Source organism: Moschus berezovskii, chromosome 12 (assembly GCF_049115385.1).
Source record: "Moschus berezovskii isolate FMDL1 chromosome 12, NW_MosBer_1.0, whole genome shotgun sequence".
Lineage (NCBI taxonomy): Eukaryota > Metazoa > Chordata > Mammalia > Artiodactyla > Moschidae > Moschus > Moschus berezovskii.
In genome coordinates, this window is record NC_142471.1 from 80,727,265 (window position 1) to 80,753,878 (window position 26,614).

The window sequence follows — 26,614 nt, forward strand, 5'->3', positions numbered from 1 at the left end:
ATGGAGGCCGAAGCCTTCTACCAGGCTACCCAGCCCCTTTTCTGAAGCTTTTCCTTAGGAGTAAGGCAAGACTCTGTTACGACTCTTGTCATTTTTAACAAGAGTTAAGTGATTTAGGGGAATTTTTCATAGAGATTATTTGCTCGTAAAGATCAGCTAATAAAAAGTTTTTGCGTAGAATCTAAATTGGTTTGGAAACAATCCCAAACATTGCTGAAGAAATGTAAAGATTTCAGCAATAAAACAGTCCTTCTAAAATGAAGAAGAAGCTACTGGGTTACACATTATAATAACTACAGGGGATTAGCTAAATTTCTAGTGCATTTTCCTTCCAAGAAGCCTTCAGGAATGTGCTTTCTCCACGCCCTTGTCAGGCCAGCTTCTGTAAGTTTGATCTGTAGCCCCCTGGCCCTACCAGAATCACCAGAGCATGCCAACATGTAGATTTCCAGCCCCAGCGTGGACCCCTAGAATCACTGGGTGAGGTCTGGTCATCCATACTTTAAACAAGATATCCAGGTGATTTCAGAACATCGCCTCTTGTTTGGGATATTAGTAGGCAGTCCACTGTTTGTCAGAGGAGGGAAGGAGTCCTTCCTTACAAAGGAAAAAGGGAAACCCAGCCAGCCCCCCAGGCACAGGGCTAGAAATACTGAAACCTAAGAACCGGGGTGACTGCCCCCCAGACTTCATCCTCGTCCACTCTCCCACATTTGGAGTATCAGCTCCTCTTTCAGACTTTATTTCTTTAGACATCTCTACACCTTCTGGGATGGAGAGAAACAGGATGGTTCATCTGCAAATTTACCAAGCAAATTTCCAATTGAAAAGGGTCCCAAATCACCAGCAGATGGACTCAAAAATTTCAAGAAGCCTGCCTGATTGGGTAGCCCTTAACGAGCAATAATGAGGTGCCTTTCCTGTCAAGCTGACTAGTCTACCATCACATGGATATGATTACAGGAAAGAAAGTGAAGAGTAAAGAACTGAAAGGTGAGCAGAGGGGTCTGCTGGATGGAAATGTTCTAAGACTGGATTGTGATGATGGTTGCACAACTCTGTGAATTTACTAAGGACGGTTGAATTCACTTCACCAGGGTGAATGGTAAAGGATGTAAACAAACGTGTTCCTAATCAAAGTGGCAGTTGGTTGGTTAACATCTGTTCCAAAGGGACTCAGTTTATATAAAGGAGCTGATACTGGAGCACTTCCAATCGCAGAGGCTAAGATGGCTCTTCCTCGTCATCCCAGATACTGTGTAGGGCCCCCATCTAGGCAGACGTGCTGGGCATTATACAGAGCAGTTACACAGAAAAGACAAAAACTCCAGGAGGCTACAGACGACGCTCAGGTGGATATAATAACACTGACAGGAGAAAGACTGCGGGCATTTATTTCCCACTTGAGGGAAAAGAAACTGGTAATTAGTAAGAAGGGGAGGAATTTATGCCCAAAGAGTATGGGAAGGCCACGACAAAAATTAATAACAGGAAAAACAAGCATTCATCAACAAATCTTTATTTCGTAGCTGTGTTCTTGCCTAGAGAATCCCAGGGACGGGGGAGCCTGGTGGGCTTCCGTCTATGGGGTCACACAGAGTCGGACACGACTGAAGTGACTTAGCAGCAGCAGCAGCAGCATATGCTTTAAATGGAGTAGAAAATGGCAACCCACTCCAGTATTAAAAAGGAATACAAAATACTTACTAAAACAATGGCAGGTTGAATTTATGGGCATGTAGATGTCAATAGTTAAGTGATCTAAGAAAATTTCAAAAGAAAACATCAGCATGAGTATCAACTTGTGCATCTTAAATAATCACAGACTTAACTCCATCAGAAAGTAAATGATGGGGGTGAGCCTGAATCCATTCAGACAGGAAGGTATGAGCTAATTTAATGTACTGTGTGTGTGAGTCACTCAGTCGTGTCCGACTCTTGGCGACCCCATGGACTGTAGCCCACTAGGCTCCTCTGACCATGGGATTCTCCAGGCAAGAAAACTGGAGTGGGTTGCCATTTCCTTCTCCATGGGATTTTCCTGTCCTAGGGTTCGAACCCGGGTCGCCTGCATTGCAGGCAGATTCTCTACCATCTGAGCCACAGGGAAGCCCGATTTAACGTACTGCTACTGCTGCTGCTAAGTTGCTTCAGTCGTGTCTGACTCTGTGCGACCCCATAGACGGCTTACAAAAATGTGTTTCTCTATAAAGGAAGAAAACAAGAAAAAATTCTAACTGTATGTTAGACACAGGTGACTCATTTATAATCTGATTTAAGCCTTTAAGAGGTAAAGATTATCCCTATTTTACAAGATGAGCATGCTGAGGCTCAGAGAGTTGAAGCAACTGGCTGCCCATTGCTCAGCTCTAAATGTAGGCGCTGTAATCAAATCCTGGGGTGTGTGGCAGCGTCAGTTTTTTCTACTAATCTCTCTTCCCTCTCTTGCCTTACCTAAAGCCACTTCAAGCTCCAGAATTCCTCATCCTATGTTTCCAAGATGCCTGCAGCTTTGCGTTTACCTGCAGGGCCGTGAAAAATTTTAGGTGGTTTATAAGCAGTTTTCATTTGCAAGGCCAGTCCAAAGTGTCCTTTTAGGAAAGGGATTAGTGAACCAGTTCATTTCTGCCAGTCTGGAGAGGCACAGCCCTCACTGTCACTCCTCCTGGCAAACTCCAAGCAGGTCCATCTGCTGGAATTGGCACAGCATCCCTCACAAGACAGGAAGCTGTGAGGTCCAGGAAGAAAGCACGTTCAGGTGGAAACCAAGAGAGCAGGAAGCCTGTTCCTAGTAGGACAGGCAGAAGGGCAGCATCACTGCCTGGGCCAAGGGGACTCAAGGCGCCCATCTCCCCTGGAGCAGTCTCCATTCCTTGGACCACATGGACTGTCTCACATCCTCACCCAGAGAGAACAGAAGTTGTCCTGGTGACCTGAAGATGGCGCCAAGCTTCTCTCCCTCTCCCTGTCTTTTCCTTCCTCTTTCTCTCTCTCTACAGCTGCTCAGGGTCTTAGTTGCAAGTACCCAGGATATTTAGTTGCAGCACGTGGGATCTAGTTCCCTGACCAGAGATTGAACCCAGACCCCCTGCGCCTGGAGCGCAGAGTCTTAGGCACTGGACGGCCAGGGAAACTCCAATAGTTCCATGTTTCAATATCTGACCATCCCCCACCTCCAGTTGCACATTTGCTACAAGAGACTAAGTGGACAGAATATAAGGACACAACAGAGCCACGGTAACTCAATACACCAGCTTTTGTCTGAGTTTTCACGAATCCAGAAGCTAGAGGTCGTTTCTTGAGACCTGAAGGGTTGTCACAATCCTCCCCACCCCACCCCACCCCCTCTAGAGACAAAACCTGGATTTCAGGAAAGGAGCTTGATCTGGGCATAGAAAGCCCACCTACTATCAGCAAGGTGGGCAGATCCAAGAGGGTTACAGGCATTTTCTAATAGGGATGACCTTTCAGATGGAGAAATGGATTCAGGTGAACCCACGAAAGTCAATGTACTTCATAATTAAATTAAAATAACGCTAGTCACAGATGGAAAAGATACAGTATTTTAATTTTTCAGGCTTACACACTGACTGATTACAAAAATGATTTGAAGTGGAAAACGCACACAATAAGGATGCAATTAAACCAAATGGTAACATGAAAATAAAAGAAACAAAGTAGGAAAAAAGTGACCGAAGGCATCAGTCACAAGAGCAAATGGAGATCAGCTGCTCGCTCTCACCTGCCTGTACCTACTCATTCCTCAAGATCCAAAGCTGACTTCTAACAATTGACAAGAATCTCTTTTAAACTCCAGGTCATTTATGATGTGTGCCTCTTTCTAGGCCCTCACACAACTGTGGGCCCCTAGTTATCTTGTGGACTGAGATATGTTGTCAAAGATTGAACTCTCTTTCTGCTCCGCCAAGAAAAGGTCATGACAATTACCTTGGAATTCACTGAAGGTCCCTGGGCAGGGCAGGTGAAGCACCCTGGAATTGACCCCTTAGAAGAAGGGGCATAGTCTTCCTTTTTAGGTTTACTGTGGTGAAGGAGATATGAATAGAGCCAGGGATGGGAACAGGTGGGGAACAGCAGGAAGGGGAAGGACGGGTGCTCTGAGTCCATGAGAACACAGACACATAAGCCTTCTGAGGCTCAGGATGTGCTGGGTCCTGGAGACGAGAATGGACAACTCTGAGGGGTCATCACATTTGTGCTCAGAACAGTGGCCAGCCCAGAGACCCATCCCATCACTGAACTTGCTGCCACCTGTCTAGGCAGGCTGCCTCCCTGCTGTTGGGTTCTAGCTTTTTTTTTTTAATTGGCGTATAATTTCTTTACAATGTTATTAGTTTCTGTTGTACAATGAAGTGAATCAGCTGTATGTACACATCTATCCCCTCCTCCTTAGACCTCCTTCTCCCGCTCCCCAAGCCCACCCATCTAGGTCATCACAGAGCACCCAGCTGAGTTCCCTGTGCTATACAGCAGGTTCCCACTAGGGTCCTAGCTATTTCTAAAGTTCAATACCACCACTAAGAATTGCCCTCAGACTAAAGATGCTGCAATAGCTTTGGGTACTCATGGGCCCCAGGGGTGCCCTGGACCCTGATTCCTAATTTTGGACTCAGACACTCTAATACTTTTAGAAATGCATGCCTTATCTATCTGAGAATGAGTCCTGAATCTCACATCTTCTGTGGCCCCTAAGCCAGGGCCACAAGCACATGCTCAGTGCTTCTTGCTGATTTCTCAGGAAGAGTCATGTTCCCCGACTTGGTTCAGCTGTCACCCCACCCCCACACTTCACCAGCAAGAAGCTGAACTCTCTGAAGTGGAATAACACTGAAAAACAAAACATCTCTTTAACTCAAAACACAAACTCTTTTCAAAATGTCATTTCCGGAGAAGAAAGCCCTTCCGTTTGTACTGGCAGAAATGGGGTGACTTTTTAAAATAAATATCGAACCTTTACTGCCTGTGAACAGTCTTCTGTTACCCTGGCAACATATTTCCTCTTATCATTAATGTAGGACAAAGTGGATAACTTTGGGTGAATCAGACAAATTTTCCTCCAACCATTTGTCATGTCAGCGTGCTTCTTGTGCTCTACTGGGCTGATTCCTAATCCATTAATGATGCAGGGAATAAAGTATTAGCACCGGGTTATTATCTGCACCTAAGATATCGTGACCAATGCATCATAAACCATACTTCGAACTTAAACTTGAGTTTCCTTTCCCACGCTGGGGAGATTATATGTTAATCAGGTCACACACTATGATCAAGGGCACAGTTCTGTGCAACGACAACCAAAGAGAATGCGAGGGAATGAAAGTTTAAAGCCCACAAAGGAAAGCAGCTCACAGACCATCTGGCACGAAGACATTTATTGACTTGAATCTCTATTCTTGTCCCTTGCACGCGTGTGTACTAAGTCGCTTCAGTCGTGTCTGACTCTTTGCGACCCTATGGACCCTGTAGCCAGCCAGGCTCCTCTGTCCATAGGATTCTCCAGGCAAGAATACTGGAGTGGGTATCCATTCCCTTCTCCAGGGGATCTTCCTGACTCTGGAATTGAACCTGGGTCTCCTGCATTGCAGGCAGATTCTTTACTGTCTGAGCCACCAGGGCAGCCCATTCTTATTCTTTACCCACTTTTTAATAAGTGAAACTGTCAAAGACTGGGAGAAAGGAAAGGGAGAAAGGAGAAGGGACTAACCTAGCTACTAATTATGCTGAAGATTTTCTTGCCTTTATTTTCAAATCCTGCAGCTCTGTGAGGGAGCAATTAGCAGCCTCATCTTACAGGTATGGAAACTGAGAAATACTGGATTGCAACTCTCTATCACCTTGTATATCTCTGCGTAGATGGATAGATGTATGTGTCTGTATATCTATCTACTTACCTACCTACACTGAGATATCCACATACCATAAAATTCTCAGTGTACAATTCAGTAGTTTTTAGTACTGATTGATTCACAGACTTGTGCAACCATCACTACTATCTAATTTAAAAACATTTCATCACCTCCAAACAAAACACCATACCCACTGACAGTCATTTCCTTCTCCCACCAGACCTGGGCAACAACCAATAGACTTTCTGTCTCTACAGATTTGCCTGTTCTAGGAATCATCTAATTGGTGATTTTTTGTGACTAGCTTCTTTCACTTAGGATATTTTCAAGGTTTGTCCATTCTGTAGCAGGTTATCAGGACCTTGTTCTTTTTTATTGCTAAACAATATTCCACTGTATGAATACAGCACATCTTGCTTAACTCATATTTAAGATGAAGCCATTTCTGCAGTTTATTGTTAAGTTCTGTTTTAAATTAGGAAAAGTGACCAGTGTGTGCCTATATTGGAATGGCCTCAAAGCTCTTCTTGACTCTCCATGGAGTTCTGGGGCATCCTCAACCAGAGCTCTGTAAACAAACTGTGTTCCCTCGCCTGGGACAGCACCATCCACCTACAGTAGTCTCCATGGCTCAAGTCAGGTGCCCTTGTGAAGGCTCCAGCTGGTGGCGTGACTATGTAGAAACGTCACAAACTCTGTGCACAGGGGCCCCGACCTTCGGCAACATTTTACACAGGTATAAAGAAAACCAAAGGAGAAGCAAATGTTTACTGCCCTGAAAACAGATATAACAAGGCCACTCATCAGACAGACTTTCCTCATCTCGCCAGGAATGGTAAATAGTGGTCCCTCTGTAAGTTATTTCAGGAGGCAATTGACTTACTTGTTCTCTGCAATGAGTACTGCCACACGGATCAGAATCAGTGTGTGTGTATGTGGCTGTGCATGTATGTACATATGTGTTTCTATCTTCTGAGAACTGAGACTTCTCATCATGGTTCTGTTGCCAGTCAGCCTCCAGGTCTCTAGTGCAGCAGCCTCATCTGTAGATGGAGGTCAGCAGTAACTGCTTTCATCACTTTACAGGCCTATTGTGAGGATCAAAGATTTATGAGATCACTTGTAGATGTTAAATGTTTTTATTATGCAAAAGCCTGCTATTGTGGTGGTTCACTCTTCACCAGGGCAGAGACCATCTGACTCAAAATTTCTAATATTACGTGATTCTTTTCCCTTCTGTGATCCAGAAAAATATTTGGGTCCACAATTAAGGGGGAGGAGGTACAAATTCCTGGGGCCCCAGTAGGAATGAGAAGAATGCAATTAGTTTTCTTCCTTAACATGGTTCATTAGCCTTACTTGCATTTAAGGACATGCTCAGAACAAGAAAGGAGGGACTTCACTGTTCAGTCTGTCTTTGCAAATTATATGTTTAATGGTGACAAAAAGACTGTCTGCCATGCAAGTGCCCTGGAACAGCTTATGTTTCCTCTCATTAGATAACAGGTGAGCCCAGACCAAGACCTACTCATTTCAGAACATGCTTAAAATACAGCAAAAGGAAGGAAGCGGATGGGACCTCCAGTTTGTAATGTTTTACAGGAACGTCATAAACATTTGTCCTTAGGCTTTATGAAAAAGGAGTTTTAGTTGAAAAGTAAACAAAGTAAAAACAAAACAAGATAAAACAAAGCCACCATTTTTAATCCTTCAGAGAATCAAGCGAAAGGATTTGCTGAATCACGTGGTGAGTACATTTGCTACACTGCAGGGGATCCGGCAGGAAGGGTCTAAAGCCAGCCTAAGTCCTGTCCTCTCGTCCATCACTTCCAAGTTAACAGATAAAGACAGTGCTGCCCGTGGTAGGGATGGAAAGGCAATAAGGATTGGCCACGGGCCACGTGTCAGGGTCTCTCTCTCACACTGTGAGACATTTGAATTGTAACAGGCCCTGTCACACATTCTTCCCAGGAGAGCACAAGCAGCACAGTAAACACCCCACCCAGCACAATGTGGGCCACCAGCCCGTCTGGAAAGACAGGAGGATTGATTTCCTGGGTGTGGTGACCTGAGGAAGAAGGCCAGGGAGAGACTCGGAGCCCTGCCCTCCTCTCCTGGGAAGAATGCAGACACACCACTTTCCTTTTGTCTCTGGGGTCTGAGCACACAGGAGGCTCCAGTGCAGATGGCCAGGTGCCTGCTCAGGGTGGCCCTGTCTGCAGAGCCAGCCAATCCTGAGAGCACTGGTCTTGAAGGAATGTGAGAGAGCTTGGTAAACACTGAGCTCCCTGGGGGAGGGAGTTGTGCAAAAGGACAGACAGGCTAAGAGAACTCAAGACCACCCTCAGTCTGCAGATGGAACAGCCCTGGACAGGGAGGGGGTGGACAGGCTCTTTTCCTTTACCCTCCAGACTTCTGTGTCCAGTTTGACATTCACTTTTTTTTTTTTTTTTCTGTATTGCATTCATTTTGCAATGATTTTGTTGCTGCTTTCTTTCTTGGGAAAGTTGGCAGGCAGCAACCTGAACCCAGGAAATGAAGTTTGTCGAGGTCAGAGATCTCCTAGGACCATCCAACAAAAAGATGGAAGGAAATTCACACCAGAGGGATGCCCCTAATGTCTGCTGACATCTGTGACCTCAGTCTAAAGGCTCACGCTGAGTCCTGTTACCTCTGGGCTGCTAAAGCAGAAGGGAGCAGGGTGGGCGTAGGGAAGGGAAGTAAGGACCAGGAGGAGGAAGGTTGCTTCTGAGAAGAGTTTAGAGATGGAGATAGCAGGCTGTTGGCTGTATCTCATGCAAATCTGCTTTTGGACTTCTTAGTTAGGAGGCAGGTTGTAAGCATCTTCAGAACGCGCCTGAATTTATAGGTTAATTAGCATAAGCTCTAAAAGATGTGCCACTTATAGCAAGATGACCCTCAAAAACAGAACTGAAAGCAAACTAATGAGAAAACTACAGTTTGAGTGTATGCTATATGCTGAGTGTTCTAGAAAATCTCTCCAGAAAAAAAGAACTGCTGGCTCTGACCCCTTAGATCCAAGACTTTATCTAAGACAAGGAGAATTATAGAATTCAGATCCTTAGAGCCAAAGGAAATTTAGACGTCAAGTGCCCCAAGTCTTGGATTTACATATATATTTTAACATTTGTATATTAAAGAAAAAATCAAAGTTCGAAGAAATTGATTTGCCCAAGGTCACACAGATGTGAATTCCAGAACCAAAAGTAGATCCCTGATTTCCTATCACTGAAGCCCTTTTCATTAAAACACATGAAGGCTCTCCTCGCCATCCCCTCAAGCCCACATCCTGGGAAGGATTTATCCCAGCAATCCCACTACTAGGCACATGCTGCTGCTGCTGCTGCTGCTAAGTCACTTCAGTCGTGTCCGACTCTGTGTGACCCAATAGATGGAAGCCCACCAGGCTCCCCCGTCCCTGGGATTCTCCAGGCAAGAACACTGGAGTGGGTTGCCACTTCATTCTCCAATGTGTGAAAGTAAAAAGTGAAAGTGAAGTCGCTCAGTCGTGTCCGACCCTTAGCGACCCCATTGACTACAGCCTACCAGGCTCCTCCATCCATGGGATTTTCTAGGCAATAGTACTGGAGTGGCTTGCCATTGCCTTCTCCGACTGGGCACATGCTGCTGCTGCTGCTGCTAAGTCACTTCAGTCGTGTCCGACTCTGTGTGACCCCATAGACGGACGCCCACCAGGCTCCCCCATTCCTGGGATTCTCCAGGCAAGAACACTGGAGTGGCTTGCCATTGCCTTCTCCGACTGGGCACATGAGAAAACCATAATTCAAAAAGACACATGTACCCCAGTGTTCACAGCAGCACTGTTTACAATAGCCAGGACAGGGAAGTAACCTAAATATCCATCAACAGAGGAATGGCTAAAGGAGCTGTCTTACATATATACAATGGAATATTACTCAGCCATTACGAAGGAATCAAACAGGGTCATTTGGAGAGACGTGGATAGACCTAGCGTCTGTCATACAGCGTGAAATAAGTCAGAAAGAGGAAAACAAACGTTGTATATGAATGCACATACATGGAGCGACGGTACTGATGAACCTGTCTGCACGGCAGGAGCAGAGACACACATGGAGCACGGACTTGCGGAGGCGGTGGGGGAAGGAGACGGTGTGGTGAGGTGAGCGAGAGGCACTGGCACACGTGCACTACAGTGCGTGGGACAGATAGCTGTGGGAAGCTGCTGTACAGCACAGGGAGCTCCAGTGCTCGGTGCGCTGTGATGACCCAGAGGGCTGCAGGCAGGCGGTGGGAGGGAGGCTCGGGAGGGAGCAGATGCATGTAAACATACAGCTGATCCACGTTGTTGTACAGCAGAAACTAACTTAACATTGGAAAACAATTATATTCCAAAAAAGAAAAAATAACAACAGAGGGAGACAGAACTTTAGAACAGGAGAGGGAAGGGGGCGGACATGGGACAGGTCCTCTTCCTTTACCTTCCACACTTCTTTGTCCGGAAGTCCTTTTACCGATAGATGAAGATAGTCCCAAAGAAGCTAAATGACCTGCCCCAAATTCCTCAGGAGTTACTGACATAGCTGAGCCTGGAGCTCCTTGATCATTGTTCTGGGACTTTTCTCCTTCTTAAAGCTCCTTCAGTTGTCTGGTGGCATCTCAGATGAAACACGTCCAGAGAAGCTGTCTCAGGACATCTCTGATGCTCAGTGAGGGTTCCATTAAAACCATATCAGAGCTTCAGCCCTCACTGGGATGAAACTTGTATAAGTTTCCATGTTGACTGAAATGGAAACCAAAGTTATATCCACACAAAATCTCTGGAACCTTGGCACGTCTAAAAAAGGGTCTTTGTAGACGTGATTAAGCTAAGAATCCGGGATGAAAGAATCATCTTGGAAGATCCTATGTGTGTGAAGTCTCTTCAGTCATGTCTGACTCTTTGTGACGCTATGGACTGTAGCCCTCCAGGCTCCTCTGCCCACGGAACTCTCCAGGCAAAGATACGGGAATGCATTGCCATGCCCTCCTCCAGGGGATCCTCCTGACCCAGGGATCAATCCCGCATCTCTTACGTCTCCTGCATCCGCAGATGAGTTCTTTATCACCAGCACCACCTGGGATGCTGATGAACCTTAAATCCAATGACAAGGAACTTTCTAAGAGGAAGGCAAAGGAGGTTTGACACAGAGGTAAGAGAGGGCACAGCGGGGAAGGCTCTGTGCAGACCAAGGCAGAGATCAGGGTTATGTAGCCACAGCCACCAGAGTCTGGAAGAGGCAAAGAAAGATCCTCCCCTGGAGCCTTGGAAGGGAGCCCTGCCAACACTTCAGTTGTGGACTTCTGGCCCCAGAACTGAGAGAGAAAGTTTCTGTGGTTCTAAGCCACCACTGTTACGGAAGACATTCACAATCTCTACGGGTAAAATCAATCAGAAACAATAGCAACAACAAAACCAAGCATCACAGGCTGGAAAGGCAAAATGTGGTATGTCCATACAATGGAATATTATTCAGCCTGAAAAAGGAAGAAAAACTGTCGCACACTCCCACATGGATGAAACCTGCGGACGCTGTACTAAGTGAAAAAGTGAGAGTGAAGAGGGAAAGGCTCTCAGTCATCTCCGACTCTTTGCCACCCCCGTGGACTATACAGTCCATGGAATTCTCCAGGCCAGAATACTGGAGTGGGTTCCCTTCTCCAGGAGATCTTCCCAACCCAGGGATCAAACCCAGGGATTCCACATTTGCAGGTGGATTCTTTACCAGCTGAGCCACCAGAGAAGCCCAAGTGAAAAAGGGCCATTGCAAAAACAAACAAGACCCCACAAATACTGTATGATTCCATTTATATGAGATACTCACAGCAATCAAATTCATAGAGACAAAGGGGAATGGTCACTACGAAGTGCTGCAGAGAGACGGGGATGGGAAGTTACAGTTGAATAAGCACAGATTTCAGTTTCATAAGACATAAAGGGCTACGGAGCTGGATGCTGGGTGATGGTTTCACAACTTCATAAATCCATGTAGTACACGGAACTGTACACTGAAACACGGTTAAGATGTTACATTTTATGTTAGGTGGTGTGTGCTGTTGTGTCCAACTCTTTGCGACCCCATGGACTGCAGTCCACCATGCTCCTCTGTCCATGGGATTCTGCAGGCAAGAATACTGGAGTGGGTTGCCATTTCCTACTCCAGGTATATTATGTGGATTTCACTGTAATTTTAAAAATGGGGAATACCCAAACCAAAACAAGGATTATAGTATTTACAACAAATCAGACCCATCCTTATGCACCTACAGTGGATCAGAGAATAAAGGTGGAGGGACGAGCTCGGGGTTTTCTGCTGGGAGCTGGGCCAGGCTTACTCACGAGCTGTCACATGTTGGCGTGCTCACAGTGGAGGACATTTTTCTAGATCACACACCCACCTGAGAGGGACAGCATGCCCACTGGGTGGCTCTTGACTCTGCCCGGAACCCCACTGCAAACTGCTCCCAGGAGCCCCACCTCTGTGGGTTTGTGTGGAAAGGGTGCAAGGTTTCACCCCCACCATTGGCTCTCATGGAGGCCTGAAGCCAACGTTTTAAGGGGCCCTCACAGCCCCTATAAGCATCGAAGTACTCAGCCTCCAGGGAAAAAGCAGAGCGAGCAGATGTGTCTTCAACACGGCACGTTCTTGGATCCAGTTTTCTTTTAGAGATTCCCTCCCACAGCAGTTGAACTAAATCTGAAGGTAATCAACACCCCGCCCCTCTCAGTCCTTTTGTCTCCCCAACTCTTTTCTGGGGGGACACAGTCTCACATGTGGCCTGAGGAGAGAGCAGCCTCCATCCACGCTGTCTACAAATGTGGGGGCTCCAAGCTGGGGGCGGCATTCGCTGTCTTCCTGACCCTTTAGCTATAGCCAAACATCTGGGAAATAGTTCTGGTGTTTTATTTGTTACTGAATTAGAATCAACATACAATATTATATTAGTTTCAGGAGTATAGCATAGTGATTTGGTATTTTCATGCATGGATCACGCCAGTAAGTCTAAACCCCATCTTACTGCTGTTTTAAAATGAAATTTCCTAACTGCTCCCACCTCAACAGGTTTATTTCAGTCCCATGTAGCAGACCAAACTTGGGAAGCTCAAAGGAAATGCTGTTGAGTCTCTCGCAGGGCTCCTTGCTCTGTGGAGGGACGAGGACCACTGCACTTGTGTCTCGGGATGAGATGGCTGGACTTCAAGCGACACTCTGGATGTGTCACAGCCATCTTCTCCAATAGCTTTCTTAAGGATGTGCATGACCTTGGGCCCCAAACCCAGCCTTGAAGTATCCTTGGACTCGCAATAAAAGCCTTATTGGAAGGGCCATGAAAAACCCCCCTTACCCCAGCTGTGTGTGGGTGGTGGGGGTCCACTTCTCAGGTGTCACTGCAGCCAGTGGCACCGCTGTTTGTTGTCCAAAGCTCTCCTCTACGTGACCTCCCTGTCTTCACCCTCACTCCGTTTCCATCCATTAATGTTTTTCATTTGAGGTGAAATTCACATAACATCAAATACACCATTTTAAAGGGAACAATTCCATGACATCTAGGATATTCACAAGGTTGTGCAACCACGTCCTCTATTTCTGAAGCAGATTCATCATCCTAAGTGGGAACCAATAAGCAGTTACTCCCCACTCTCTCCCTGCCCTCAAGTCCAGGTAACTGCTTTCTCTATGGATCTATCTATTCTGGGTATTTCATCTAAATAGAATCATATGTGGTCTTCTGTCCGGAGAAGGCAATGGCAAACCACTCCAGTACTATTGCCTAGAAAATCCCATGGATGGAGGAGCCTGGTTGGCTGTAGTCTGTGGGGTGGCTAAGGGTCAGACACGACTGAGCGACTTCACTTTCACTTTTCACTTTCACACATTGGAGAAGGAAATGGCAACCCACTCCAGTGTTCTTGCCTGGAGAATCCCAGGGACGGGGGAGCCTGGTGGGCTTCTGTCTATGGGGTCACACAGAGTCGGACACGACTGAAGTGACTTAGCAGCAGCAGCAGCAGTGGTCTTCTGTGACCACTTCTATCACTTGGCATAATGTTTTCAAGGTACATGCATGCTGTAGCATGTGTCAGAATTCCCTCCTAAGGCTGAGGGACAGTTTACTGTCTCTAAATACTACACTGTGTTTATCCATCCATCCGTGTACTCGTGGGTTGTTTTCCCTTCTGCCTGGTGTGAGCAGAGCTGCTGTGAACAGGGGGGCACATTCATTTGAGGACTCCCTCCCATTCTTCACACAGCAGTCTGATCCTATCACATGATGCTCCAGCTACAATCACTTCAATACTTCCTGCCATCCTCAAGGTAAAGCCAAGCTCCTGACTGTGATTTCTGAGGTCCTCACACTTGGGCCTCTCCCTTCCTCCAGCCTCCTCTCTGTCACCCATACTCCTGCCCAAATGACTTTGTTTCTTGGGTATGCTGTACTTGTCCTTGCTGCTGAGCCTTTGCCATTGCGGTTTCCTCTTCCCGAAACACTGTTCCTCTGGGTCAGGAACTGCACTGACAACCTGCATCTCAAATCTAATTAGCTGGACTAGGTCCAGCGCAGAGCCAGCACTGCTCCCTGTCCTGCATTTCATGGGCAGGAAGGCATCACGGGGCTTGCTGTGGGATTAGGAAGACTACACCCACAGAAGATGCCCAGGGACACCTAGGGGGCCACTCAGATTCACATCTTGGGTCCCTGGACCACACCCTGCTGGGAAATTTGAATGTGGTGATGTGGATATAGTGACCTGGTGTCTACAGAAGCAATGTGACAAGTTGCCCAGCCACTTTCCCAGGACTCCAGTGGGCGTCCTGACTCACCTCTGCTCAGTACACATTCTCACCCTGAGACTTGGGGTGGGTGTGAAGCAATGTTTACTTTGCCTGTGTGTATGTGCTCGGTGGTGTCCAACTCTTTGTGACCCTGTGTACTGTAGCCCTCCAGGCTCCTCTGTCCATGGAATTCTCTAGGCAAGAATACTGGAGTGGGTTGCCACTTCCGCCTCCAGGGGATCTTCCTGACCCAGGGATCGAACCCACGTCTCTTGTATCTCCTGCACTAGCAGGCGGATTCTTTACCACTGAGCCACCCGGGAGGCTACCTGGGAAGCCCTTACTTGTTCCATGAGAGTGGGTTAATACCTCACGGGCCTGTGGGCAGGCGGGCAGTGACTCTCTGACCTCTGGCCCCAAGTCTACTGATGGCGCCAACTCAGGAGCTCAGTTCCGCCCAGAGGCAGAAGCTGGCGGGGCGACTGCTGAGAAAGCAGGAACCAAGCTTCCCGGTGCGAGGCAGTCAGTCACACCTGAACTTGACAGGCTTCTGTCAGCCTGGGCCACAGGACGCTCCGGGTCACACAGGATGTGGTTTTCTAAGGGTGAGGAAGCCCACACCCTCACCGCTAACGACTCTCTTCTTTTAACTTCCATTTGGAGCCTCTGTTCCCTGAGTCTGTGTGCGGCCACGTGTACACGCAGGAGCAGACACATACGTGCGCACACAGATATGCGGTCACATACGATAGCTCAGTTGGGGAAGAATCTGCCTGCAATTTGGGAAACCCGGGTTCGATCCCTGGGTTGGGAAGATCCCCTGGAGAAGGAAATGGCAACCCACTCTAGTACCCTTGCCTGGAAAATCTCATGGACAGAGGAGCCTGGTGGGCTGCAGTCCATGGGTTCGCAAAGAGTCAGGCACGCCTGAGCGACTAACACTTACTTACTTACACACACATTTGTACACACAGACACATGTGGCTCGAACAGTCTTCATTTCCTCTTTTCTAACTTCTAAATAAAAGAACAGCTTAATATAACCATTCCTCCTACATAATTCCTCATAGACGCTTTCATTCTTTTTTCCTCTCATATTCTCTATCTGTCCAGTTTCCAGCATGAAGTAGACGCTGCCTGAGAAGACAGCGTTACACAGACGTTCTCTAAGTGATCTGTCACCTGCAACTACTTTCTTTCCTCCGCACGTGAGAAAAAGATGGAAAAAAAAGAGACCCTTGTGTGTTTCCGGGAGCCTTGAGGACCACGACGGTGGTTCTGAGGGGAGCCCGTGCGTCACTTACCTCCAGGACTTTCCCTGTGATGAACTGGTGGCAGGCTTCACATTTTACCCCGAAGAGCCCCTGGTAGTCCTTTTCACAATATGGAGCACCATCCCTGCAGGACAAAGACAGCTCAGCTTCCGAGGGCAGGAAAGACGCCCACACCCCACCTCTCTCTGCCCAGTTGCATAGAAGGGCAGCAGAAGTTATTTCTCGCTCAACTACCATTCACACGCCTGGAGGAGACCTGGTGAGGCAGGGTCAAAACCCACAAGAGCAAACTCTCCAGAGAGAGTGCTGAGGTTCTCCAAGCCCCATGGAAGTAACAGCCAAATGGCTGCCGCTGCTCATTCCTCGACTGCCTCAGATCTCAGCAGCAAAAAACACGGTGCCCCTCTCTTGCAGCACCAGGCCTGACGGGCTTCAGCTGTAGTCCCATGCTCCTCTTCCTTGTCTCCTCCCCCACACCAGAGCCTCCTAAGAGTGTGGAGAGGCCTTCTCCTCGGGCCTGAGGGAGCCTGGGGGCCCAGGGCCTCTCAACCATCCTCTTGCAACTGCCTTCATTTACCTCTTGCATGTGTGCTAAGTCGCTTCAGTCGTGTCTGACTCTTTGTGACCCTACGGACTGTAGCCCGTCAGGCTCCTCTGTCCATGGGATTCTCCAGGCAAGAACACTGGACTGGGTTACCATGTCTTCCTCCAGGGGATCATCCCAACCCAAGGACTGAACGTGCATCTCTTATGTCTCCTGCATTGGCAGGTGGGTCCTTTACTACTAGCACCACCTGGGAAGCCCCTCATTTGGCTCATGACACAGTTAAAATATCATGTTCTAGGTGTGCTATCACATGGGGGAGTTAAAACGTCTCCAGACAGCCCAGTTACCTAGCTCTGCACAGGCTTCAGTGTTAAAGGCAGAGCAGTTCTCTTGGGCTGTGTCTTAGAATCACCTGTGTAATTTCTGCCTCCCGAGTACCAGGGTTTGCTTTACCCCAGATCTGCAGAATTAGATTTTTAGGGGGTGGGGCCCAAGCTACTTATTTTGTTTCACTACATATATTCATACATTAAATTCATTAAAAAAATTTTTTTTAATAGATGCTGGTTGGCGAACACTTTTAAAAGTGGATAGGGGAAAATTTTCCCTTACTGCCTCTAGGCCCTCCCCCCACCCCATGCTCATTCTTTCCTCCATTTAAAAGGTAACCACTGTAACTAGCTTTTCAAGGTCACATTAAACAAAAGCCCTCCAAACGTCACCTGCTCTAGCTCTTCTGTACACCAGCCTCTGACTCTAAGGAACCTACTCCAGGGTGGTCCTAATGGGCTCTGTGTCTGGATGCTGAGGTTTTTTTTTGGGGGGTGGAGGGGCGGTCCAGCAGATATGGCTGAGACCTGGAAGGAGGATAAAGGTTTACTATCAGTAGTTTCAAATGGGGAAATGGGGAGGGGGGGTGATTAGCAAAAGTAAAATTACTAAAAGCTTAATTGGTTGCAACATATAGCCTACCATTATGTCAGCTTCGTTAATTGTTACATTAGGCAACGATGAACATTTCATTAAATTTATAGCAGGCAACAATAGAAGAATAAAATTCCTTTCCAAAGTTTCATAGCAAAAAGCTCGTATGGATCGTGGAATCTGAAGGTCTTTCATTATGTCTGATGGGCTGGGCTGGGGTGTATTCCGCGAGCGCAGGGCAGCCCACGATGACCCACCCCTGCTGAAGGATCCAACCGCGCCTGCGCCCCAGGCTTACTTGCTGATGTACTCGCCGGTGAGGACTTTCCCGCAGGACTTGCACTTAAAGCAACCCAAGTGCCACTGCTTTTCCAGCGCCAGCAGGGCCTGTCCATTCTTGATGTCTCGTCCGCAGCCAGCGCAATCTAGAAAAGAGCAGCCGCCGACCCTTACTCCACATTTGTTAAATCCATAGTTTCGCTAATCCAAGCAGGTGGGTCCCCTTTGAACCCCAGCATGCACCCACCACACACTCAATAACTATTTACTTAAGTGCCATTTTATTCCGCGTTCTCGCCCCGCATGAAATCTTCCCCAGGATATTCGCAGACCCCCCACGCTCCCTTAGAACGGGAACATCATGAGCCTCAGCAGATCCAAGGGCCTGGATGTCCTTCATCTGTTTATTTCCTTGGGGGTGATTTAAATAGCCTCTGAGCTCCAGCTGGCCCAGAGAATATTTAATTATAGCGTCTTGGCTGTGATTTTAAGAAGGCGCTCATCAGCCTTTATTAATTGAGGGCACCTGTGAGTAGCTAAGTACCAGCTCCCCCTCCCCCTCCCATGCTGGCTGCCCCCCTAATACTATATATGCGACTTCTGGAACAATGCCGGTAAGTCTCATTTTTGTAAACAGGACTCTACTTCCTTATCAATCTAAATCAGACTTTCCGAAATTTGTGATCATCAATTCAATGGCTCTTAATTCCTCAGCTTTAAATTCTCCCTGGCAGGATCCTGTGAAGAAGATAAAGAAGAAAGTATTTCTTCACAGTAAAGAGTGTAGGCCCTGGAATGGGACACCCTGGTTCTGAACCCCAGCTAGCCGTTGGCTAACCACGTGACCCAGGCTAGTTCCCCCCTTTTCTAAGCCTTGGGGTCCTCATATGAAAGCCAGGATGTTATTCGTGCCTGTCTCAAGTTCTCTGATGAGGATTCAGTGGAATAAAGGACTCAGGTCTCTATGAAAGTTTGCTATTATAGTTGATGTTATTCTGAATATTAGAAACATCATTATTAGGGAAGCTGAGTATTTAAAAGAATCCAGAAGAATGTATAGGCATACACTGTTTTATTGTGCTTCGAAGATAATGCTTTTTTTTTTTAACAAATACAAGATTTGTGGCAATGCTACCTCTATCAAGTCTATTGGCACCATCTTTTCAAAAACCTTTGCTCACTTCATGTCTCTGTGTCACATTTTGGTAATTCTCCCAATTTTTCAAATTTTTTCATTATTATTATGTCTGTTACGGTGATCTGTGATCAGTCATGTTTGATGTTACGACTATGCCTCACTGAAGGCTCAGATGGTAGCATTTTTTCAGCAATAGTTTCTAATTCAGGTGCGTACATCGCTGTTTTAGACATAATGCTATCGCACACTCAGCAGACGACAACATAGAGTAAATATAACGTTCATATGCACTGGGAAAGCAAAAAATTTGTATGACTCATTTAACTGCTGTATTTGCCTTACTGTGGTGGTCTTGAACCAATCCACTGAGCATGCAATATCTCTGAGGCGTACATGTAAATTGGGCAACCTTTCTGGAAAGCAATTTAAATGTCTGGAGACATTTAAAATCAATGTACCTGAGAAAGGGAAAGAAAGCATGGCTGGCAGGTTGCCCCTGATATCCCCAGTTGATCACAAAAATCATTCAGAGAATAAAGAAATGTGCAGACAAGGCCTCTCGGTACACAAAGTGATTCAATACCCCCCTCTTCTGACCGCATCTGTGGCTGCTGCTCCTGTACTAATGGTGACATTTCTAGCCCACCTTGAATTCTCTCTTCTTCTAGAAAAACTTCCCTATAGTACCCGCACAAGCCCAAGTCCCATAAAAATTCCTCCAAATGTCACCCAGCAGTGGCTCACAATTATTCTGGTTTTCTTCCGTGCTGAGGTTTAAGTACACTTGACTTTTATTTTTATACTACAGATGTGTTTCTGGTCACCTTTGGTCACTCGGTATTTACGTAACCTTTAGATCCAGCAATCTCATGGCTAGAATTTTACTCTGCAAATAAATTTTGAAAAGGATGTGCATGTGAGTGTATGTGTGTCTATCCCCTGAAAAATATATATTCAGTCCCTGCTGCATTTTTGTAACAATAAAACTGAAAACAATATATGTGGACACTAATGAGAAAGTGGTTAAATTAATTATAGTATAGTCATTTAATGGGATACTATACACTGTTAAGAAGAATAAAGTAGATTTGTGTGCAGACATAGAAAGACGTCCAAAATAGATTGGGTAAAAAAACAAGCTGTAAAACAGTATGTACAACATAAGCTCATTTTTCTAAATCATGAGAACGTAAAAAGAATCAAGCAAATAAATATTTAAAAAGTTAAAAGTATACTATACAAGTTATGAATATTGAAGATTAGAATTTCTGTAAGTAGAGCCCACTATAAGCTAGTCTATATTATATGGTCACAAAGCATGAATTTTTTGTTTTTAAGCTGGGATGTACATGATGTCCAGCATCTCACCAAAATCCTTTCAGAGGGAATCACACATCTGGTAGTTTACTATAAAGATAAAAATGGAAGACCATGATATTTGCTCGAATGCAATTTCTAAAGGATAAGAGCACAAGATGAATATAAGATGAATTGGTAGGTTTTAATTCAATCCTGGGTGTTCATTGGAGGGACTGATGCTAAAGCTGAAACTGCAATACTTTGGCCACCTCATGCGACGAGTTGACTCACTGGAAAAGACTCTGATACTGGGAAAGGTTGGGGGTGGGAGGAGAAGGGGACGACAGAGAATGAGATGGCTGGATGGCATCACCGACTCTGTGGACATGAGTTTGAGTGAACTCCGGGAGTTGGTGATGGACAGGGAGGCCTGGCGTGCTGTGGTTCATGGGGTCGCGGAGAGTCGGACACGACTGAGCGACTGAACTGAACTGAATTTAAGTGAGCTGAAAATTTTTTTCATTCTTCCAATTAGATTATGCCCACTAGGTGGCAGTAAAGATTTAAAATAATATGCAAGATACCGGTTGGTTGAATTTTTTCAAGTATAAAATAAACTTTAAAAATGGCTTTTCATTTCTACAGCAGAGGAGCTCAGGGAGGTAGGCAGAGCTGTTCATATCTCCCCTTTGCAACGCTGGGGTCCAGGGAGAGAGAGGAGAGAGAGACAGTGGGGAGCCGCGACAGGGCAGGCTTTAGAATTAGGAAGACTTGGGCACTAACTAGGAAAGGTTACTCTCTCTGAACCCTCATTTCTTCATCTCTGAAATGCGGACCCACTTCTCAGGTTGCTGGGAGGAAGAAGAAACACTCTGTGTTGTGAAGTGCTTCATATAACTTAGAACACTTGGTACCTGTTGGTTGTTCCACATAGTTCTCCTTTCCTTGATCGGGTCTGAGCTACGACTAGAAACCAGGTTTCTTGACTCTGTCTGGCACTTTTTCTAAGCACGTTAATGCCCAGATACCCCAGACCTCTAACAGCAGCAAAGACACAATCTTAGCACAGAAATGACCTCTCTGATTATTCTGCAGGGACGGGGGAGCCTGGTGGGCTGCCGTCTATGGGGTCACACAGAGTCGGACATGACTGAAGTGACTTAGCAGCAGCAGCATTATTCTGCACCAATGGCACTGGTAAACCAGGCATATTGTGAGGGCTTCATAGACATACTCTTCAGGAGTTATTCTCCACAATCTATTATTCTTCACAGTAATGGAGACAAAATCCTGGCCAGTTAGCTCAGTTAGAGTGTGGTGCTAATAACACCAAAGTCACAGGTTTGATCCCCATATGGACCGTAAAGAAGGCTGAGCACTGAAGAATTGACACTTTTGAACTATGGTGTTGGAGAAGACTCTGAGAGTCCTTTGGTCAGCAAGAAGATCAAACCAGTCAACCCTAAAGGAAATCAACCCTGAATATTCATTAGAAGGACTGATGCTGAAACTGAAGCTCCAATACTATGGCCACCTGATGCAAAGCATTGACTCATTGGAAAAGACCCTGATGCTGGGAAAGACTGAGGACAGGAGGAGAAGGGAGTGACAGAGGATGAGATGGTTGGATGGCATCCCGACTAGAAGACATGAGTTAGAGCAAACTGGGAGATAGTGAAGGATAGGGAAGCCTGGCGTGCTGCACTCCATGGGGTTGAAGAGTCAGACGCGACCTAGAGACTGAACAACGATGGAGTCAAAGTGCTTTGCAGTTTGGAAGCCTCTGACCTCACAGAAGATGTCCTGAATCTCCCAGATCCTCCATGCGCTGCAGTGCCCTGGGGAGGGCACATACTCTACAGCTGGTATTTTTAAAAAATATTCATTTATTTGGCTGTGTTGAGTCTTAGTTGTAGCATGTGGGATCTCAGTATTTGTGGTACACAGGATTAGTTGCTCCAAGGCATGTGGGATCTTATTTCCCTGACCAGGGATCGAACCTGAGTCCCCTGCATTGCAAGGCAGATTCTTAACCACTGGACCCCTAGGCAAATCCCATCTACAATGGATCTTGATCATGTTTCATAGAGAAGCATTTACCAAATGTGAATGCCTAAGAGCCAGACATCTGGTAAAACTGGGCTGGAAGGAGAGGCTGGGGATGAGCCTCCTTCATCCAAAACCTCAAGACAAAAATCAAGCAAATCAACAAAGATGGCCTTCTGGCCCAGAACGCTGGCCCAGCTGATTCAAAATATTCTAGTGTACTCCACAGAGGTTACACATTCATTCCTCTCTGGACAAAACTGTATTCTCTCCTTAAACCTGACATCACGCTGGGGAAAATAGAAAAGATGCAGAGATAAAAAGATTCGTGCTGATGGTTCACGCTTCCTATGCTCATTCCAACCAAGCTCTTTTATAAAGAACAAAATGTCCTCCTCTCTATCTTCATGTTTTTCAGCTGTTGAGAAAATTGTTTCCACGTCACTGGAGCAGCTGCTGATAAATATAGAAAGGCGGTTGATTGGCACTGGAATTATTGCCAAAGTCCGAAGTAGGTGAATATGAGGCAGCATCAAGGAAATCAAACCCTCCAGCAACTTGTTGGTCCTCCCCTGGGGACACACAACGGCCAAACGTGAAAACAGAAGAAAGCTATAATAAGAAGGGGATGACAGAGGATGAGACGGTTGGATTGCATCATCGACTCAATGGACATGAGTTTGAGCAAGCTCCGAGAGTTGGTGATGGACAAGGAAGCCTGGCATGCTGCAGTCCATGGGGCTGCAAAGAGTCAGACAAAACTGAGCGACTGAACAACGTAATAAACAGTCCACCCGAAGCATTTCATTCTTGGCACCAGATGCCAAGAGAAAAATAGGGATTTGACTACTTACGTCCAAGTTAAACTAACATCCAAGTACACACCTGGCTTCATATTTATACCATTTTGTTCACAGTCAATAAATATCCAAAAATATCCGAAAATAGGGATCCTGTCTGTCTCCTTTAATACAGCTCTCTTTTCTTGGCATAGGGCAATGGACACCTGGGCTTCAAGAGTATTTAAGATGAAGGTGACAAATGACTCTCTGGAAGGTGACCTGTGTTCCCAAGCTAAGAAAGGTGTCATCAGTTGGGCTGCCTTTAAAGTCCTGTCAGCCTAGATACCTATGTTCTTTTTGAGAACAATTTCAGCCTTCCTAGAGTTTCCCGTTTGGGAAGGGTAAGAGCTAAAAAGATGTCTTACTCTGTGAAGACGGCTCTAGGAACAGAAAGCTGAGGAATGAAGCTACAGAAAAGTGAATATCATGGGACCTGAATTCCCGATCATCCCCACCTTCCCAGGCTTCTGTCAAGCCCAGAACCATCAGTGGAGGTGGAAGCTGCCACTCACAGTGGCTACCCATCTGGGACTAAAGCTTCTAGAATATGGAATGCGGCTTTCCCCAGAGTCTTAAAATTTTTGGCTATTGTTTTAGAGCTGAAAACAATGCTGATAAATATTCCATCTCCTAGAGCAGGTTGCTAGCAATACCCTGGCTGGACTTAGCAAAGGATCGTAGAATCTACCTGATGACTCAAGCCCTACTGCCTCCCTACTTCTGAAATTATCTTATTAACATTTCTAGCATCCTTTAAAAAAAAAAAAAAGGAAATTCAGAAAGGCAGAGAGGAGAGCGGGCTGGGAGCTGCCTACACAGCAGGCCTGGGTGTTCGCTCCCCTGTATTATGAGAGGGATTAAAGGACCCTGGGAGAAGGGGGACTGGCTCCCTGCTCCCTGCCTAGATGTTCACTAAATGGGGGTGCTCAGGCCCTGGTGCTGCTGTTGGTCCGTGAGAAGCTTACTGTTAGACTCTTGGGACAAACTGACTGGACTGTCCTGGACCTTGGCGATGTTCATGAACAGAGTCTGGAGCCTGTGGGAGTCTGGAAGATTTGGAAGTTAGGAAGCTGGCTGGACGCCTTCCTGAAGGCAGGCGAAGGAGAGGCAGAAGGCAGAGAGGTATGCATGGCCACTGTTCGGCTCACTGATGCTGCCCGTGTGTCCCATGGCTGGCGCCCACATCTAAGCTTCATGAATGAGCCCACCTGAGAAAGCTACCTGCTGAGCACGGGAGATTTCATCAGTAAGAGGCTATGAGGAGCAGGGGCTTCCCAGGCGGTGCTAGTGGTAAAGAACCCGCCTGACAGTGCAGGAGACATAAGAGACGTGGGTTTGATCCCCGACTGGGGAAGATCCCCTGGAGAAGGGCATGGCAACCCACTCCAGCATTCTTGCCTGGAGAATCCCATAGACAGAGGAGCCTGGCAGGCTACAGTCTATAAGGTCAAAAAGAGTCAGACATGACTGAAGTGACTTAGCAAGCATGAGGAGTAGGACCTGAGGCTAGGGAGGATGGAGAGGGTTTGTTGAAACAGCTTAGCCAGAAATTGCACACTTCTGTCAAGGAATTCAAAATGGGCCCTATTTTTTTTTTTTTTTAATGTTTCTAGCCAGTGTTAGTTGAAAGTCAAGTATGACGATGCCAGTATAACATATTTTCCCCTGTACCTGTCATTTCCCTCTGCTCTGCCTGGACCCTCAAGGAACCACAAGCAGAACAGGAAGAAGGTAATAAAAAGGAGTAGAAGAGGCTATACCCCTTCCTTATTGCAGGTCTCCTATTTGGATCTGATCTGAACTGGGAAAAGGGTACAGATCTGATATGGATGTGAGAATAAAGGCTTTGACTGTACTGGACTTTTAAGAGCTGAAAGTGAGCAGAAAGCTATGGAACGGCCTAAGATATTATTAAGGGCGAGAAAGGGAGCTCTGATAGAGGATAATAAAAGTAGCAACAACAAAAATAAGACCATGTTTTGTCCCACGAGTGTTCTGACCATTCTACATGCTGATTGTACCACTCACAGGGATGAAGAACTTCTGGGCAAAGAGACCTGGGGTCAAATTCCAGCTCTGACACAGAACCAAGGGACCCTGCGCAAGCTAGGTAATTCGGGCTTCAGCTTCTTCATTTGTAAAACGGGCAGATGAACAGAACTTACCTTCTGGGGCTCTTGTGAGGGTGGACAGAACATGTGTAATCCGCGAGCGCGGTGTTGGGCATACGGTAAACAATCCAAGTCTGTCCTCACACCTGCAGTAACCTCATAAAACCAACACTGCATCTTTCCCTTAACAAATAACTGAAGTTAGAGAAGGAGAAATATCCTATGACACCCCTTCTACTGTGGAATCTAAAAGGAAATGATACAAATTAACTTACTTACAAAAGAGAGAGACTCAGCGACCTAGAGAATGACCTTATGGTTGCTGGTGGGAGGGATGGGGTGAAGGGACAGTTAGGGAGTCTGGGATAGACATGTATAATCTGCCATATTTAAAATGATAATCAACAGGGACCTACTGTACAGCATGTGAAACTCTGCTCACTGTTACGTGGCAGCTTCGATGTGCCAGGAGTTTGAGGGAGAATGTATACATGCATATGTATGGCTGAGACCCCTTACTGTTCACCTGAAACTATCACAACATTGTTAATCAGCTATACCCCAACACAAAGTAAAAGGTTCAAAAAGTAGTAAAAAAAACAAACAAAAGCCAAATAACCAAGACCCACTGTGAAAAGGCACTTTGGTTTCTCTGATTCCACAGTCATAATCTTTCCATTAACATTACTATTGTTGTTATTATTGTTCATCCATTAACTTTTATTTTTTATTTTTTTATTATTTACCCCTTAACTTTTAAAAGATTTTGCATACTTTGCCTAATCCTCCCTTAGGGCTTCCACTAACCTGGAAGGACAGTGGTTATCCACCTTTCACAGTTCACAGGACGTCTGAGATCCAGAGAGGCTTTGAAGACATTTGATGCAAAAGCTTCATTTTGCACACAGGAATGTAAGGCCCGGGGTGGGCCAATGCTTTGCACAAGGTCACACAGATACAGAGGGCCCCATTAACTGCAGAGTGGAAATCTTCATTCTCAAGTGCCCTTGAACGTGAACCCAGGCCTTCACATCTTACAGGGATTTTCTGGGCTTAAAGCTCTAATCATGCATTTGTTCCCCTGGTTATTGCCTCTTTGGCTGTCAACTGGCAAAAACTTCCACCATGGAGCTGAAGCATGAGTTTCACTTGTGGGTATAGAGAATTATTGTGAAAACAATGTAAACTGTAAAGACCCTGATGCTGGGGGAAATTGAGGGCAGGAGGAGAAGGACTGACAGAGGATGAGATGGTTGGATGGCATCACCAACTCAATGGACATGAGTTTGAGCAAACGCCGGGAGATGGCAAAGGACAGGGAAGCCTGGTGTGCTGCAGTCCATGGAGTCACGAAGAGTCGGACACAGCTGAATGATTTAACAACAGCAAATGTAAATCACAGAAGGGGCTAGAGAGAGACTTTACTCATTTAACTGACGCTTGCTGAGATGCTAAGAAGTTATGTCGATAG

At 46.2% G+C, this 26,614-nt stretch overlaps 1 protein-coding gene across 14 annotated transcripts in view; it reads right to left on the reverse strand.

The window, feature by feature from the left end:
- ABLIM1 (actin binding LIM protein 1) overlaps positions 1–26,614 on the reverse strand; it is a 340,561-nt gene that overhangs the window by 90,103 nt on the left and 223,844 nt on the right. For all 14 annotated transcript variants that reach the window (XM_088842358.1, XM_088842352.1, XM_088842357.1 and 11 more), the window contains 2 exons: positions 17,727–17,853; positions 15,988–16,081 (listed from right to left, as the gene is read on the reverse strand). In XM_088842358.1, coding sequence (XP_088698484.1) covers positions 15,988–16,081; positions 17,727–17,853 — 221 coding nt within the window. The remainder of the gene's footprint in view (positions 1–15,987; positions 16,082–17,726; positions 17,854–26,614) is intronic.